We start from the raw sequence: 16,905 nt of genomic DNA, 5'->3' as shown, positions 1-16,905 counted from the left end.
TCTGTATATTAAAATTAATCTCAAAGCCAATATTACATGATGAAATCAATCATACATAATCCTTGCATTTTTGGAAAATTTTCTGCAACTTTGGGGCTGAAACCAAGCCTCATGTTTGCTTTGCTTAATGCACTTGCAGTGCAGTTGTAGGATCATGCAGTGACTCAGCTGTAAACACAGGCCACTTGCTCTGAGCCTGTCCAGTAGCAAAGAAACTGGATTAATTGCTGGGTCCCCGCTATCAGAGGACTCTAATTCGCCATTTAAGCAGCCAGAGCCACATCAGTGAAACCCCTGCCGCTCTGGTAAGGCCAGCCCTAGGTGCCTCTTTTTCAGCAAACAAAGAGCGGGGCCGGCTGCTCGGTGGGGAGAATCGTGGCTGCAGACAGATGTCAGGAAGCACCTGGGCGGGCGGCGCGGGAAGGGCCGGCTGGCAGAGCCGCTCGCCCGGCCGCAGGGAGCCGTGCTGCTTGCTGGCCATGCTCAAAATGGCAGGGAGCAACCTCCAGGGGAAGAGGAGGAGGCCATTCCCCAATTTTTCTACCCTTCCTATGGAAAAAGTTGCCTCTGGCAAAGCAGCGAATCCTCTGGGAGCTGCTGCTTTTGCAGCGTGGAGGGCAGTAGTGTGGGTCGAAAGAACATGGTGCCAGGAGGGGATCCCTGACCCAGGAGCTGTGGGCCCCGCGGAGCCATCATCCCCCTCGGACTGGGTGTTCTGGTGCCACAGGCAGCCACGCTGTTCGGCACGAGGCTCAGACCACCGGTGAGCACAAGGTGAAGTGGCCGTGGGACTGACCACGTGCTTCATGCCATTTGCAACCCAAAACCATGATGAATTGGCACAGAGCAGTATGCCTGATTTTTGTTGGAGAAACAGTTGTGAAGGTTGCTTAGCTCTTCTCATTAGGAAGCCTCACTTTTAAAGCTTGCAGCTGAGTGTTAAGCACTTCCCTTGGCCATGCCTTGGCAGGCAGCATCTAAACTCAATGAGGATCCATCTTGGAATCCCTCCGGATGCAGCTGGCACCCATGGAGCCACAGCAGAGCTCCCAGAGCAACCTGCATTCTCGTCCCCGTGGCTGCTGCCTCCTGCCTGTGCTACCCTGCACCCGAGGAAGCAGCCGCTGCTGCCTTGCTGGCAAACGGAGGAGGCTGAGCGGCACCAAACCTGCTCTCAGCACTCACGCTCGAGCAAATGGACATGCATAATTTATTCTCCCTAACTGCTGCTGCAGTGTAACTTTAATGCACACCGATTCGGTTACCGGCAGGGCTCGCAGGGGCTGGCCCGCGCTGCTCGGGGCCAGCTGCCGTCTCCGAGGGCCCCGAAGGTTAGGAAAGGGCAAGGCTGTGCTGTCCCTGTCCCTGCAGTGCCCTGGGGTGCCATGTGCTCAGTCTTTCCTGATAGGATAATCTGAGACTAAAACCTGTGAGTACCAGATGGAGTTCAGGCCTGCTACTTCTGGTTGCGCTAATAACCCAGAATGGCATTCCTTTCTTTCTTGCATGCGTTGAAAATACAGAGTGGGGGGCTTTTGTGTGTGTGTTTGTTTGTTTTAATATGTAGTCAGAGGGTGAGGTGCACACATTTTTCTGAGATCTCTACAGAATTAGCTGAGTACATATTTGATCTTCCTTAGTTTACAAGGTGGCTCTCCCAAGTCCAAGACATGAAAAATGTGTTGCCATCTTAGTCAGTAGAATAAAGAGGGAGAAATTATCCTTTCTATGTGAAAGTTTGCAGCTGCCAACCATGCTTTCCAAACAAGAAAGCCTATAAAAAGGTGATAACTAGGATGAATAGTGCAGCTGAAGTCCTGTTCTGTAAGCACCTGCTTATAATTCAGCAAGGATTTTGTTTAATAAGCTCAAATTGAAGCATGTGCCTACATGGGATCTATCATGACCCTTTAGGGCCGAAGTTAACTGGAGGAAGGAGCAATGAGTTAATTTGGGTAGAGGGGAAGGAAAGAGTTGGCTCCCTCCCCCAGCACTTGCTCAATTTGAAGGGATGAGCCACAGGGCAATTCTAGAAACTGCAAGTTTAACCGGCGCTCAGCTTTGCTTGTTTCCTCACAGCTTTCCCTATGCATTTTACTTTTGCTTTTGACTGTGCTCCACTCACAAAAACAATCAGCTTTTTTCTACTCTTCTTTTGATTTAGCCCAGAAAGATGATGAGGTGAAGTCTGAACTGCAAGTCTGCAGGCACAGGAGGTTTTGGACTGCTGTCAGCAATATTATTTAGTGATGCTGTGTCTTGGAAGACGTCTCCATCCACCTTAATGCACTTGCACATGTACCTGGTGCCTCCTGGCACCGAGGGGATGGCTGCAGCCATATGCAGTACAAAGAGTTGATGCTTTTGAGCTGGGTGCTAGGCAGAAGCTGCCTAAGGGGCTCCAGATCTCTCTGTTCCATGTGGAGTCTGGTCTGTAGCGCACACAAGCAGTCAAGGAGTCATTCTGGTGTTTTAAGCAAATTCTGCACATTGGAATTACAGAAATCTCCTTTCTTGCTATGCTTTTGAATGTGCTAATGCTTGGTTTTATAAGAGGTCTTTGTATTCTTGTATTTGTCTCTTTTCTGGGAATTGTTCCTTTTGGAGAAGGGTGTTGCAGCTTCGACTGGGATGGTGTCTGTGCTTTGGCTAGAGACGAGTGCCTGCTGCTTGCACCCTGCCTGGGCACCCAGCTCCTGTCGGGAAGCGCCCGCATGCAGCAACCCCGTAGGGGTACGTGCGCCTGGCGGGAGGGCTGTGCTGTGAGGAGCAGGCAGGTGTTGGGCAGCTTTCCCACAAGAAATGCCCCAGAGCTGCCTGCTGGGAGACGTGTGACTTGCACTTGGGGTTGGGTTTCAGATCCAGAAGCTGGCCTGGGGGCAGTGCTTTGCCCACATTGCTCCTCCTGCGGGTAGCCAACGTGTTGCTGCAGCTCTTGGTGTGCGTCGTGGGTTGGCTGCCATCTGTACCCCAGGAATGGGAAGGAGGCTGGAGGGTGGCCGGTGTCTCCTATAGCCTAGAAATGCCACCAGTCCTCTCAAGAGCTGGGTCTGGAGCAGTCTGGACAGCACTAGGCATGAGAGGCTGAAGGAAGAAGAATGGGTGAAAATCGTCACTCTCTGAATCACAGTGCCTTGTGGCCTCCTTGCTGGCCCTTTTCTCAGCAAGGTCGCCAAGCCCCTGCCCGGCCGGTGGCACCTATGCTGCTGCGCTTGGGGCTTTGCCCCAAAGGTGAGGCGAGGGGAGCCGGCAAGTGGGCTCTGCAACACAATGAATCCGGCTCTCCTGCAAGTGGCAGGGAGGGGTTTTATCCTTTGAGATCTTGAAAGTGGGAAGAAATCAATCCATTCCCTTGTCTCCATTAATTTGAAGTGTTGGAGATTAATAATTAATTATTTGTGTTAGGGCCTAAGAAACCCTTGGTGAAGCAGATGCTCCACCATGGAGGAGCCCATCCCCATTGCTGTGTGCAGGAGGGGGATGCAGCAGTGCGGCCTCCAGTGAGGTGGCACCCAGGGGCCCCGCACCGATGAGTTGCGCCATCACGGTGTCCCCTCACCTGTGGCGCTGCCTTGGCCTGACCTGCGGAGGGGCAGCCACCGACAGTCCCAGGCCCTTCTCTCCACGTTTCTGCCTTGACCCGCTCCCCATTTTGGGGTGAACTGGCTCATTGGAATAGCGGTGGCAGCGAAGGGGAAGTGGGCAGCCCTTCCCCTGGGACTTTCTGAGCCCTGCGAGGCCACGCAGTTCCTGCTCCTGCCATGTGGCTGTGGGCAGCCAGTGGGTCCCAGCTGTGTCCCATGTGGACAGAGCAAGTTTGAAGCCCACCTAGCGCCTTTGCAGAGCAAGGGGTATGTGGCTGTGAGTTGCTTCGGACCACAGTATCTCTTCTTAAGCATATGGGTTTTGGCCAGGTTGCCTGGAGCCATGGTTGGCAGGAGGTATTTCCTAGGTGCCCCAGGAGGGTGCCATGTGCTGCGGCCAGTCCTCACCCATGGCCGTCACCTCTCGTTGCAGATTCTGTGGAGACCCTGTCACACACCACCTCGTCCCCGCAGCCCTCGCCGGCCGCCTCCACGCACGCCTCCCGTGTCGCCGATCCCTCCTTCTCCGTTGACGGCGCCGCAGCCGACCCCTCTGCCGCCGAGGAGACCCCCAGCGAGTCGGAGTCAATCTTCCTCCCTGATTACCTCTTCCTCTCCAACTGCGAGTCGGGCAAGCTGGGTCACAACAGGTAGGGCTCGTGTCCCAGCTGGCACCTGGGTATCCTGCTCTGCAACTCAGTCCAAGCTCCTGAGCTCAGCGGTGGACATGAACCCAGTCCAATTTACTGGGGGCTTTTCTTAGCTGCAGTTACCAGAAAGGCATCATGTTTTGGCCTCAGCATGCTCTGAGCAAAGGCACCAACTGTGCAGTGAAAACATCTGGGGAGCAGCAGCATCCCAAGCCCCAGCTTGTTTGTCCCAGCACCAGGCTTCTGTCTGTTGCTTCCTAGGGCGGGAGGGGGGACAGGTTTTGGCCTTTTGCTGCATTCAGTTGCTGTGTGGGTGAAGTTGCAGCCATGCAGCGCTCTTGTTCCTCCCCTTCCTTTTCTAAAAGTCCCTCTGGTTTTTAATTTGGGCTCCTGCAACATGACAGACATTTCGTTTATGAGAACTTGGCTTTGGAAGCCACATCTTCCCCTCTCCAGGAACAAAATTTGGAGAAATAGGTGGCTCTTTTAGGTGCAGAGGCTGAAACTTGAATCGGAGCCCAGCGGTGTCTCTGCGAGCGGGCTCACTGCCATGCACGGTCACACACAGAACTCATGCAAGTGCCAACGTTGAGACCTGCTGCACAGTCCCCTGGCAGCTGAGCGGGATCTAGCTGTGTGACTACCATGGTCTGCACAGGGCCATGGTGAGCCAGCGCTCGGCCAAGGAGCTCCTGCGGTGGTGCATGTGCTGGCTGGCCGTGGGGTGCCCATGGAGATCTCCAGCTGGGTGGGTTTGTTGGAGCACGTTTGTTTGGTTGCTATCACAAGAAAAGGAAAGGGCGGTGTATTTGATCTCTTTCTCCCATGCAGATGTGACAGCTGGTCAAACTCTGACAGATCACTGGAACAGACCTCATCAGACGACGTTTTCGTAGACTCCTTGCAGTCCCAACCCTCCTTGTACCTAGTGCAGCCATCTAGTGCTGGCGTTGTGCACCAGGATGGGGCTTCCGCGGCAAACCATGGAACCATCTCCAGGAGCATAGACATTACTGGCCCGTCCTGTGACTTTTCCTCCTCATCTCCATTGCTGGGGACACCGCTAACACCAACTTTGCAGATTGACAAGAGCCAAAACACGCTGCCCTATGGCGTAACCAAGCTGGATGTGCTATCTAATACACCACCACCCCGGCCACCAAAGCCCACCCACTTCTCTGACAGGAGAGGGGAAGAGCCCGGCTCTGGAGCCCTCCACAATGGCCATGCAGGGATCTGCCGGGCCCAGGTTGCTTTGGTGCCACGGAGAATCTCCTTGTCCAGTTTAGACAATGTCAGGAATTGGAAAGGTAAGTGCATTTCTGCAAGACAGCAAGTTATTCCTGGGGCAAGGGATGGAGCTGCCCTTGCGTGCGGAGCAGACATTCATCCCCTGTTGTATGCCCCCTTCTAAAATAAGGGCATGAAAAGGAGGCAAAGCTCTGCTTCCCTGCCCCATGCTGCCACTTATTTTTCCCATTCTTTTTAAGTCCTTAGAGGCCTAATAATCAATGGGCCTTCTTTTCAGATGCCATTTTTTTTAGCTCCCGCTGAAAACTACATATTGAAAGCTCTATTAACTGTATGTGGAGGAACAGGTAAGAGGTGCTAGGAAGTCAGCCGAGTATCACCAGCTGCCTCTACAGCCTCCTGTCTGAAAAAAAATACACAACTTAAAGCAACTCCAAATGCTTGTTTCCAATTAGGTTGTGAGCAGAATTGAAATCTGTCCCTCAGTTACGTTCTGCATCTGCTCCTGCGAATTCCCATCAGTATGTAAACACAGACAGCAATTTAGCTGTGATCTCTGCAGCGTGACTCATGACTTGTCCCTTCTCTCCCCCCACAAAAAGCAGCCAACAAATAATGAAACAAATGAAAAGCCAGCCAGCAAAGCAGACAGTGCCAGCTCTATTTCTGCAGGTCAAAACGTGAGCTTACACAGAAAAGCTTTCTGAGCTACACTGCTCTGCTGCATTTAGGCCTTCTGTAGAAGGAGGATGTCTTTTTGCCATTTTTCACATTTTTAGAGTGAAGATCTGGAAGCCAGAAAGATGCTGGTGATGTGATGTAATCCCAGACAAGCCAGGGGCTCTGTGTCCTTGAGCAAATCCCCTGTTGTGTCCTTGCATTTCATACCCGGCAGCCTGAAAACCAACCACAGAGCAAGAGTCTCTGCTGCAAACCAAACTCTGCTCTGAGATGACTTACTCACTTTTCTTGAAATTCTGTTGCCTCACACAAAAGGAATAGTCAAAAATCCACAACATCCCAGGTGCCAAAATTCACCATGCACAGAATGAGAAAGCTTTATTTTGTGGAACCACAGAACAGAGAGAAGCAGCTGAAATTTCTAGCAGGAAATGATCAAATATTTTGCAATGAGGTACCATTTTTGATGAGGAGGAAAATGCAGGCATTTATATTCAGTTTTAAAAACAAACTGTATTTAGATTCCTTCAGTTTGAATGGCCGTGAGTGTTTTGGGGCTAGTAGGTCTTTCTCTTACAACATAAAGCTAAGACTTGGAGACCTTTGCCTAGCCTGTTTATCAGTGTACAAACAGTTCTTGGAAGGTTTGTGGAGAAACACCCGTCAGTAGAACTGGTATTCTTGACTACTGGTTTTGGTTGCTAGCTTCTTGAAAAATGCTGCTCTTGCTTCCAGGTATGTGCCACTTGAACACCACCTGCCACACTTGCAATGGTTAATGCTTCTCCATTCCTTTTTATGCCAAAATAATTTTAAGCGGATTAAGTGCCCAAATGTCATGTTCTGCTAATGTGTTGCAAGGTCTTCTCTGCCTGACAGGGGGCAGCAATGAATTAATGTGTCGCTGTTTTTTTTTTCCCCCAAGCACAGCTGAAATGTGCAACTTTAAAGTTTGAGTTGAAATATGTTTAGCACACAAGATATGGGGGGAAAAAAGCACAGAGCAAGTAGCAGCTCCTCACTGGCTCCTAGAGCGAGGCTGCCCAAGTTGTTAGCTCATTTTTTGAGCTTGGCAACCTGTGAAAAGTTTCCTGCTATAGCCCACCTAGTCAAGACGGGTACGGCAGCTCCACGGGGCCCTGGCCCAGCGCCACAAAGGCAGCCTGTGTTGATCCCCTTTACAAACAGGGAATGAGCCATATCTGCACAAGGCGCCTGGATCCTGGCACCACTGTGTCTGCCAGAGAGCTGTGCCTCAGTGTCTTTTAGCTGAAATGTTGAAATATGTATGTATATGCATGCATGTATATACACACGCACATATTTATATACCGACACTGGAAATATTGCACTGTTCTGGTTTAGTGCTTCCGTTGTCTTTTACGCTTTTTAACAGAAAATAGACCCTGGTAGGCAAGTAGACTGGACTGACTAGGTTACAGAGTTTTCTGTGTCATTCCCCAGAAAGACTCTGTAGAAGCACAGACAAGCCATTTTGTCCAAAGAAAAGCATTTTCCACAAAGGATGGATGGTAATTTGAAGCATGGATGCAGATATATATTTATGTATGTATATGTGCACATGTATATAATATATATATATACACACACCCAGATAAGTGTGTTAGAGAGAAGGTGGGCAGGTAGGAGAGAAGGTTGGTAGTGGTCTTTCTTCCCATTTCCCCAGTTCCTTTTTTACTATCTTACTTGCAAATAAGCTGCAATGATCAACCACTATTCAGAGTAAAATACTTGTGGCATCTCCCAAGGTTGGTCTTTTGGATTTCTTTTTTTTTTTTTTTTTTTTTTGCTTTGAAAATAAACTTGACCTAGCCCAAGATGAAAGTCAGTCCACACAAGGGGGCAGTGTGACCAGGGACCTTCTCACTGGGTGTTTATTTCTGTGCACTTTGAACCACTTGCAAGACATCAGCATTTCCCATGGCCTGAAGGAGAATTTCTCCTTTGCCCTCATATTCCCTCCTGTGACAGCTGTACTATGATAACATGTGCTCAGACAGGGGTGTTCAGAGATCCTGCAACTGGAACAGAAGCTGAGTTCAAATTTTATTTCTGCTTATCTATTTGCTATCCCCACTGCACCAGTCTTTCTCCCCAGCTGCTCGTAATTACAGGAAGTGTATTACAATGGGTTTGTACATGAGCATGTTTTCTGGATTCATCATATTTAAAATGGATGTAATTGCTCTTGAAATGTTACTAAGTTAGTTCTGGTCTTAAGTTTCATTGGATTGCCTCATTTAGGATAAATAACAAGGAATTTGGGATCTTTATAAAGCTCTAATTATTTGAGGCCTATGCTTTACTCAGTTATTTCCTCAAGGTTTCCCTTCCATATCAAAGTTTTAATCACTGGTTTTGTATTGCAGCAGACATGGAAGGCAGTTCTTTAAGGAGCCGGGATAAGAGGCTTAGCTTGAATTTGGTAAGTATCTGTTTGCATACACTTAAACACAGGCGCTTGATGAACTGCAGCAAGTGAATCGTTTCACATCCTGATACCTAAGATACTCTGCTGTGCTCAGCAAAAGAGTAAAAAAATAGAAGAAGCACCGAGCTTTAAACTACATTTGTGCTGCTGCTTGTCCATCTTAGTGCTCCAGCACAAGTAGCCCAGCCACTGCCTGAGGCCACAGCCCCATTTGGGCTCTTGTTGGGTTCCTCTTGAACCATCTTCCTGAGCAGGGAGACCTGGCAGGGCATGATGAGAAACAGTCTTTACAACACAGGAAACCTGTAGGAGAGGGAGAGGGAGGAGAGGTCATGGCAAGAGCACCCTGATGGAGTCAGGTCTGCTGCAGAGGAGGAAACCGACAAGCTCGAGAAACTCGATCAAGAGCACCCAAGAAAACTGCTTATCCATTGGAAAAAAGGGTCTAAAGAAGTCTAGTATTTTGTCATCCTCCTCTTCAGGGCACATGAAATTCTCTGCTTTCAAAATCCCTGTGATTCAAGTATCTGTGAGTCTGCAGCTTCATGACTCAGCGTTGCATAGACATGAGTTATATGCAGCAGCGTTGCACACTGTAGTCAGCCTCCTGCCTGAAACTGCACACCCTGTCTCCTGTTTGGGAGATCCTTTGCTGCTTATATGCAAGATGTATTTTCCTTATTCTTGAAAGCTTGCAAGATTTGTAATCAACGCTTAACAAGCACTAACCTGCAAGAAATGAATTTCTAATGTTTATTCCCAGCTGTAGAAGTAGCCTGTGTCTCTGCTCCCTTAGCTTTCACATTTGCAAAAATGTAGTTTGAAGTAGCTTGTGTCTCTGCTCCTTTAGCTTTCACACTTGCAAAAATCTAGTTCATCAGATGTTCTCCTTTTAAACTTTTTTTTTTTTTTTTTTTTGGTATGAAAGGGCTTCCTTCCTTTTAAAGGTCAAAATTGCTGCTTGGAGAGGCAAGGGCAACTCTGCTGAAGTCACAGGATTTAACCTACTTAAGTCTGGTCCTAGTTTCCAGCAGTGAGTTGCTAAGCTCAGAAGTGAACATCTCAAAACTGGAACGAGTATCTGAACCCAATTGTTCGACTCGCAGCGTTCCATCCTCTGCCTCTTAAAAAGTTCACATCAGGACTCTCCTGCCCTGAGGCACCATTCAGCTCTGCTGACAGCTTGTAGCACTAGCTGGGTTATAGGGGGTTAGCTATTGATTTACTGACCTGTTTCCCTTTTTTTCCTACTTTTGAAGCCCTGTCGATTCTCCCCGCTTTACTCGACTGTGTCAGACAGCGCGGAGGACAGCTATGTGCCCATGCGCCCCAGCACCTCGCCATCCGTCCCTGGCTCCAACTCCTCGTCCGATGGCTACATTCCCATGAGCCCAGGCTCAGCCACATTTACCTTCCCGGTTATCAGCACTGAAAAACTCACCAGCCCCCTGCCTGAGCTTCCCTCAGACCTGGAGCCCCCGCCGGTGAACCGAGACCTCAAGCCTCGTAGAAAATGTAAGGCCTGACCTAATGAGCAGTTGGAAGCCAAGGGAGACATTGGTATCCTCCTTTGGTAGTGTCCTTGGCACGTTGTAACATGTTTCCTGCTCTAGAAAGGAGATTGAATTGCAGTGTAGTGGCTTCTAGTGCTGTAACACGGTAGGCTACATCTGCAGGGTCATCTGCAAGCAGAGAAAAAGCAGCTGTCTCCTTTTGTGGTCTGAGACACTGTGATTGCATTAGCGTGGTGCAGGGGTGTTCAAATTCACCCTGACACTTGCCCTGCCTATACACTGACTGCAGACAGCCGAACAGATAAAATCTCAGAACAAAAAAAGTCCTGCACTGCCTGTGCCCTACTATCTCGCCGGCTCCTTGATGTTCCAGGGACAGAAACGTGTCAGACTTGCCGTGTGACCTGTTGATTAAATCTGTATTTCGTAGGTGCAGCTGTCTTGGTTTAATTAGGAATTTCCTGCAGATGCTTTTACTGGTGATAATTTTCTGCTCCCACTTTTCGTGGCACCTCCAAATTCTTGGAGAGTTGCCTTTCCAGAGGATATACTGGGGATGAAATTCAGCTAGGCAGAGCAGTTGTTGCACAGCCTATATGAAAGCTCTCTGGGCTCCAGGGCTCCAGAGAAACCAGTTCAGGAAATGCTCCTGTGAGGTGGGAGCAGAAATTTAGACCACTGAGTGGGAAGCAAAGCAAGTTCAGATCATCTCTTAGAAGATTTTGAGAAATCTGCATTGACTGGTGAGAGGGAAGATCTTCATCTCTGTATGCGGGACCTTTGGTTTAGAGGACAGCCCATAGCTCTGTCTTGACGTGTAGACCAGACTGGCCTCGCCTGTTGAATGCAGCATTTGCAGACGAGATTTGAGGCAAGTACATAGTTCTTATGGCAGATTCTGCTCTCCTGCTGACCATTGCATTTTCTGTTTTTTTAGGACAAACAAGGGACTTTGCTTTCCAGAGCTGATAGAATTGGAGACTTTTTACTGTTTTCTCTCTTGGTTATATCAATTGTGCTTGTGCTCTATGAGATACACTGCTTAGGTTGTTGCTATTAGTATAAAACTGTATTTTTCTAAAAAAAAGGGTGCTTTTCTTGGGCTCTTAAGTCCTTTTATAAAATTAGTTCCTTTACCTGCAGCACGGCCTCCTCCACTGGACCTGAGAAACCTCTCCACAATCCGTGAGCATGCTGCCGTGACCAGGATGTGGACTGTGCCTTAGTAAGTGAACAAGTAACCTGCCATTCCAATCTTTTAAGCATTAGCATTGTGGCATGGAGTTAAGACTAACTTATCACATTCCACAATAAATAGTTTTCTGGCAAAGTTCATATGCAAAAATCCCACAGGACTCCTTCCAGCATCCCTAAGGCTTTTCCTTTCTAAAGAAAGTAAGGATCCTTTTCAAAACAGGTTCAGTGTGTTCAGCATCATGTGGTGCTATCAGGAATGCTGTGTTTTGAATCTCTTGCAAATTAGGGTTTTCTCAACATTCAGATAGTCTCTTTTGAAGGTTCATTTTGAAACAGCTGAAGTTAATATGCATTAAGGTATGGCTACTGTGGTGGCTGAAAACAGTAAAAGTTTTTTTTTTTTTTTCCCCTTTCTCCAAAGTGATAAAGCCATTTTTGTTCTTGCGGATTTCTATAGCAAAGGAGAGCTAGTTAAGATGAAGATTTACCTAACTTATTGCCTGTGTTCTGCCCTGATACATACAAATTCAGGCTTAACCTGTTGTTGTGATCTTTTGTCAGCTGGAAACTAGGTATGCTGTAAAACAAATGCTTCTGGTCCCAAAGCCAAAGGTATTACAAAGAAACTGTAGTGCTGGGCTCCAAAGGCAGTGAGAGAAGAAGCCCTGAGGCACTTGGGAGCAGGGAACGGCACCAGAGAGCAGTCAGGAATGGCTCAGCTCCTGGGGAGAGTGTGACAGCCCATTCTGTGGGAATGTGTAAGCAAAGCCAGAAAATCTCACAAATTTCCTGCCCTGTGCCAAGCAAAGCAGCCTACTCTCCCTTCCCAGGTAGCCCATGTGCAAAAGGGACCTGAGGTGTCAGTGAGAGGCAGTTCTTCAATTGCAGAGTCCTTTTCCAGCCCATGAGGCTGAAGCTGGTTAACCCCTTGGGCACTGGGCTGCTTGTTGCAAGCTGCGTGCTACTTGTTAGTGCAACCCGCTAGGCTGCTCCCGAGCGTCCCTGCTAGAGCGCCACAGTTAATTAATGCTGACACAATACAGAGTCTTGAAGAATAACAAGCTCCGAGAGAGTTTGCATGTTTTATATTAACAAAACTGGAAATAAAAGTATGCCCGGAACTAATAAAGCCAAAGGGATTACTATTCATTCTGCATGAAGTAACAATATAATTTTTAATAACCAACTCTCCTGTGCCAGCCTGCAATAATTTACTCATGATATACTTCTGACAGCTGTGTTAGTGGTAAAAAAAAAATCCTTGTAAAACGGCTGAGCTGCAGCCCTCTCCACAGCACAGATAGCATGTGTTTATACTGTGTCCAAAGCCAGCCAAGTTGCTTCGCGTGCACCTCCAGTAGCTGATTAATTGACTTGAATCTCCAAAATGTGGATACCCGGACAACAAAGTAACTACTCCATCAGCACATATTACCCAGAAGAATGATGTTTGCCTCTGTTTGTGCCCTTGCTGGAGAATTGCTCCAATGGTTTATGCTTTCTGTCATGCAGACATGGCAAACTTTTATAACAGCAAAAAAATAACCCAGAGTAAAATCAACAAAGACACTCATAGGACTATAATACATTTTCTTTAAAACTAACGAACATTTTTGGACATCCTCTCCATAAAGGCTGCAGCATTAGTGTGAGTTTATTCACCATATGGACAGTGTCAGGCTTTGGCTTCATTTCAGAGCATCTGTAAGATGCTTCCTTAACCTCTCCTGTGTTTTTCTTCATAGCAATCGAATGAGCTTTATCTCACCAGAAAGAGACGGTATTAATTCAGCAAGAATATTTGCCAATTCAGTTTCCGGAGAAGAGGAAGAAAGTTACATTCATATGGTAATCTTCATTTTCACACAGCCATCCTTTGCTTTATTCTGCTCTGTCACACTGATGGAGAATGCACAAGTTTGTTTTCTAAGAAAAAAATGTTGAGGAGGTTTGTCCTTGGCCTTCTGCTTAAAAAGTAATGATGAAATGGTTTTAAACCAAAGACACTGGGTCCGATTTACAGGGAGATAAGGGAAGCCCTTCTTCTGCTCTGTAGAACTCAGCTGTTCGCCCACGAATGTTGCTGAGCAGTTCCAAGAGATCACAGGGATCAGCCATATTTACATGAGAACTCATTAAGGCAAAGGAAAATTAAATCTTTTCACCTTTTAAAAGTGTGCCCTGCAAAATCTCCTAGGAAATGACAGAAAGCCGTTAGTGCACTTCCTAAAGAAACACACTAAATATTGTGCAGAAACAGAACCCCCATTAAAGTCTCCTATTGCTTCTGCTTTGGCTGGTGGCACTAACCCCACTTCCCATCCCGTGAAAGAGGAACATCTGGCTTTGTGGCTTCCTTTTCTTCATTCACTCTATAGTGATGTCTTGCAAAAGACCAGAATCTCAGTTTCTTTTGAATTTTAGGTGGAAATAGACATCAAAACCCTTGATCTGAGTCAGTGTCTACAAATCTGGCTCTGTATCCAAAGCCCGATGGCAATGGCTGTAAAAGTGTATTGCAGAACTGACACTGTCCACAAATGATAGTTTCAAAATTTATCCCCCATCTCTGTTAGGTTCCAAATCTGCTCACTGGGGCAGCTCCAGATGTAATCCCTCCCATTTGATTTTCCTGTCAATTAAAACCTTCCACATATTTGTGGTCATATGTGATTTTCCTGGCGTTAATATTCACCTGATAGATATGAACCGAGTTATCTCAATTTCTTCAAAGTCATAGAAGGTGGCGACTTAAAAGGCACACGCTGGAAATCTGAATCTTCCAAAGCCTTGTTTTGGGAAGCTTGGCCCAAATCCCTCCAGATTTATAAAATTAGAATGAACCCTGTTTGCTTGTTCTGCTATAATTACCAGGAGAATGAGGCTTCTGAATTTTTTGTACCCTTCCCCAACCAATTAATGTCATCCCGTGGTTAGTCAATAAATATACCCTTGGCACAGAAAATTATGTGGGTGCTGACTTTCTTCATTTGCCTTCTGCCAGATGAGTGTAGCACCTCAGAGAGTGGTCTTTCCTCCTAGAATCATAGTTTATGACTATTAAAAGCTTTTCTTATTTCCTGACAGGAACACAGACAGGCAACATCTCCATACAATGGTGCTTTTCCATGGACAAGGAAATCTAACCTTGATTACTTAGCATTGGATTTTAATTCTGCTTCCCCATCCCCTGTACAGAAGGTATGAGTCATTTCTGAAAACTCTATAGCCTCCTATCTTCCTCTGTTGGGAGGAAAATGCAACCAAGATAGGAAGATTGACACTCTGCTAGGTCTCCTAAGTACAATGAAGCCAGTCGTGTTTCCAGCTTATTGTGTTCATAACAGGCTCAAGATTAACAACATAAAAGCATGATTAGAAGGGATGACAAGGTGGCCTTAGACTCACAGTGATGCCCTCAGCATGAGCTCAGCAGAGGATATGGGACAGCTCTGGGGAGTGCAGCAGTAAGGACTTGTGGATAAGCTTGTTGGTGCTTGCAGGATCTCCGCATGTTTTTTATTTTTCATCAAGTATCCACAAAACGTTTCCTGATGTTTTTTTTTTCCCTCCAAATCTGTCTGCAGTAGCAAACTTACAGTCTATGATAAATTCACAAGGTAAAATGGTACTATCTCTTTATACCATAGCAAACTATGCATCTTTGCCTTGCATCACCAAAAGCATTTCAATTTCTTTAGCAAATTTGAGAAAATACAATCCTTGTTTCAAACCATTTGCAATCTACCTGGGCATTGGTCAGGTAATTAATGCAATACTCTGCAAAGCAGGGAACTACTCTCTGTTGGGCTATCATGGAAGTTTTGTATCCTGTGTACCATTTTCCCTATCAGTTAATATTTTTTCAAGCAAGAAACTTCTAGGCCTTCTTTAAAGCCTCATTTTGGCTAAAGTACTGGTAGGTTATCCCTACAGCAGGATCATTTGGATAACAAGAAAATGATTATCCATATGGAAATAGCCAGAACGGCATGTTTCTCTCACACTGTTGTGCTGGGCTGAGTGACAGGGTGACAGATGGGTAGTTATATCTAAAGCAGGCTGTAAAGCAATGCTTTTGTCAGCTGATGTCACTGTGAGCTTCAAGGTGAAAGGAAGCAACCAAAGAATAAGGGAAAGGAAGAACAGAAAATCAAGCGAAGTGTCACTAGCATCCCTTTTCATCCTGAAATGAGTATGATATTTTTTCCCCTCTCTCCTACAGAAACCTTTTCTCTCTGAGGAGCAGAGAGTGGACTACGTCCAGGTAGACGAGCAGAAGACTCAGGCTTTACAGAACACTAAGCAAGAATGGACAGATGAGAGACAATCTAAAGTTTAGAGGAGAAAGGTTTGAGATTTGAAGGATTTCCTTTTTTTTTTTTTTTTTTTGCACTGGAACCACAATGTTAATGAAGCAGCTATCACAGTAGAGTTCAAATGCAAAGACAGTTGTAAGATGCTTATGGTCTCTAGAGGAATTACATTTTCAATAGAAAACCTTCGATTTCAGCTGGAGATAGTATGTTAAATGAGTGAGTGGTTCGCTGATGATTGAAGTAATGCATTACTCTTTTTACTGCCCTTACCAGTAAGCTACATGGTACCATTTTCTGGCATGATTCTGGGACAAGTCATAGACTTAATGTTAACAAATCCACTACATGTTGCATTAATCTAGTTAGTCCTGCCTTCTCCCTCTGTTGTGTAATTCCTAGTTGCTAAAGCTATTTTTTGATATTCCTTCAAATACTGCAGGTGCTCAAACAGCTTATAGCAATGGGCATCTGACAGCTGTTGGTGACTAATCAACTAAGGGCTAAAATATTGAAACAATAAAAAGAACTCTTTGAATATATAGTGCTTAAATGGAATTTTGGAAAATAATTTTCCTCTGGGTTGAAAAGGTCAGACTCTGAGCTGATGTTGTTAGAAATTCAAAACAGGACTATGCACTGCTAGAACTGGGAAGTCTGGTCTCTGACCCTCCAGATGACAGTCGTCGTATTAATCTTCTTCTCCCCATTGCGGCTTATACGTCTTGCCTTTACATCCAATTACTACTGATATTTTCTCCCTATTTGAGAGGATTTCTTCAGCACAGCATAGCTGCTCCTCTAGAAGAAGACTGCAGATGCACAGCTTTCTCTTGGCCGAAAAAAAAGAAGGGGAAGCTGTAAGCCTGTTTCTGCAAGTCTTGGGAGAACTGGCAAAGGATCAAGAATGCTTTCATCCGAACTGCAGAAGAAGTAAGAGTGGAATTGCTGGTAGCAGTCGTCAGAGCGATTGTTTCGTTAGACACACCCCGACGAGAGCGAGCATGAGGAAGCGCCCTGCAGTCCGAGAAGCCAGCAGGCCTGCCAAAATACAACAACAACAATGTGCTTACGCAGTGTGAGGACCTCTGGGCTCAGGAAGCTTATCTACCTTGGGACTTGTTATGGACACTATCTCAGGATCACATGCATGTATAGTTTAAAGCGTATTTAACTTTAAAATCCTGGCTGCAACCTTTATTTTAAGGTAGCCCATGGCCTCTCGAATAAAGGCAGTATGCAGCATCATTGCGTTACCCC

At 46.5% G+C, this 16,905-nt stretch overlaps 1 protein-coding gene across 2 annotated transcripts in view; it reads left to right on the top strand.

Annotated features, from left to right (window-relative positions):
- The window catches only part of GAB3 (GRB2 associated binding protein 3), a 60,459-nt gene extending 43,554 nt beyond the window's left edge, over positions 1-16,905 (top strand). The window contains exons 3-10 of one of the 2 annotated variants that reach the window (XM_088527577.1): positions 4,018-4,234; positions 5,066-5,544; positions 8,560-8,612; positions 9,878-10,133; positions 11,276-11,357; positions 13,075-13,177; positions 14,417-14,530; positions 15,555-16,905. In XM_088527577.1, the coding sequence (XP_088383703.1) occupies positions 4,018-4,234; positions 5,066-5,544; positions 8,560-8,612; positions 9,878-10,133; positions 11,276-11,357; positions 13,075-13,177; positions 14,417-14,530; positions 15,555-15,671 (1,421 nt within the window). In that variant the 3' untranslated portion in view covers positions 15,672-16,905. Of the gene's footprint in view, positions 1-4,017; positions 4,235-5,065; positions 5,545-8,556; positions 8,613-9,877; positions 10,134-11,275; positions 11,358-13,074; positions 13,178-14,416; positions 14,531-15,554 lie in introns of both variants that reach the window. The other variant, XM_010215774.2, reaches the window with a different exon arrangement.

The sequence above is a fragment of the Tinamus guttatus genome, unplaced genomic scaffold, assembly GCF_059628265.1.
Source record: "Tinamus guttatus ecotype Peru unplaced genomic scaffold, ASM5962826v1 Tinamus_guttatus_pri_ptg000287l, whole genome shotgun sequence".
Classification (NCBI taxonomy): Eukaryota; Metazoa; Chordata; class Aves; order Tinamiformes; family Tinamidae; genus Tinamus; species Tinamus guttatus.
The sequence above is the reverse complement of the archived record's forward strand: the minus strand, read 5'-3'. Positions and strand labels throughout refer to the sequence as shown.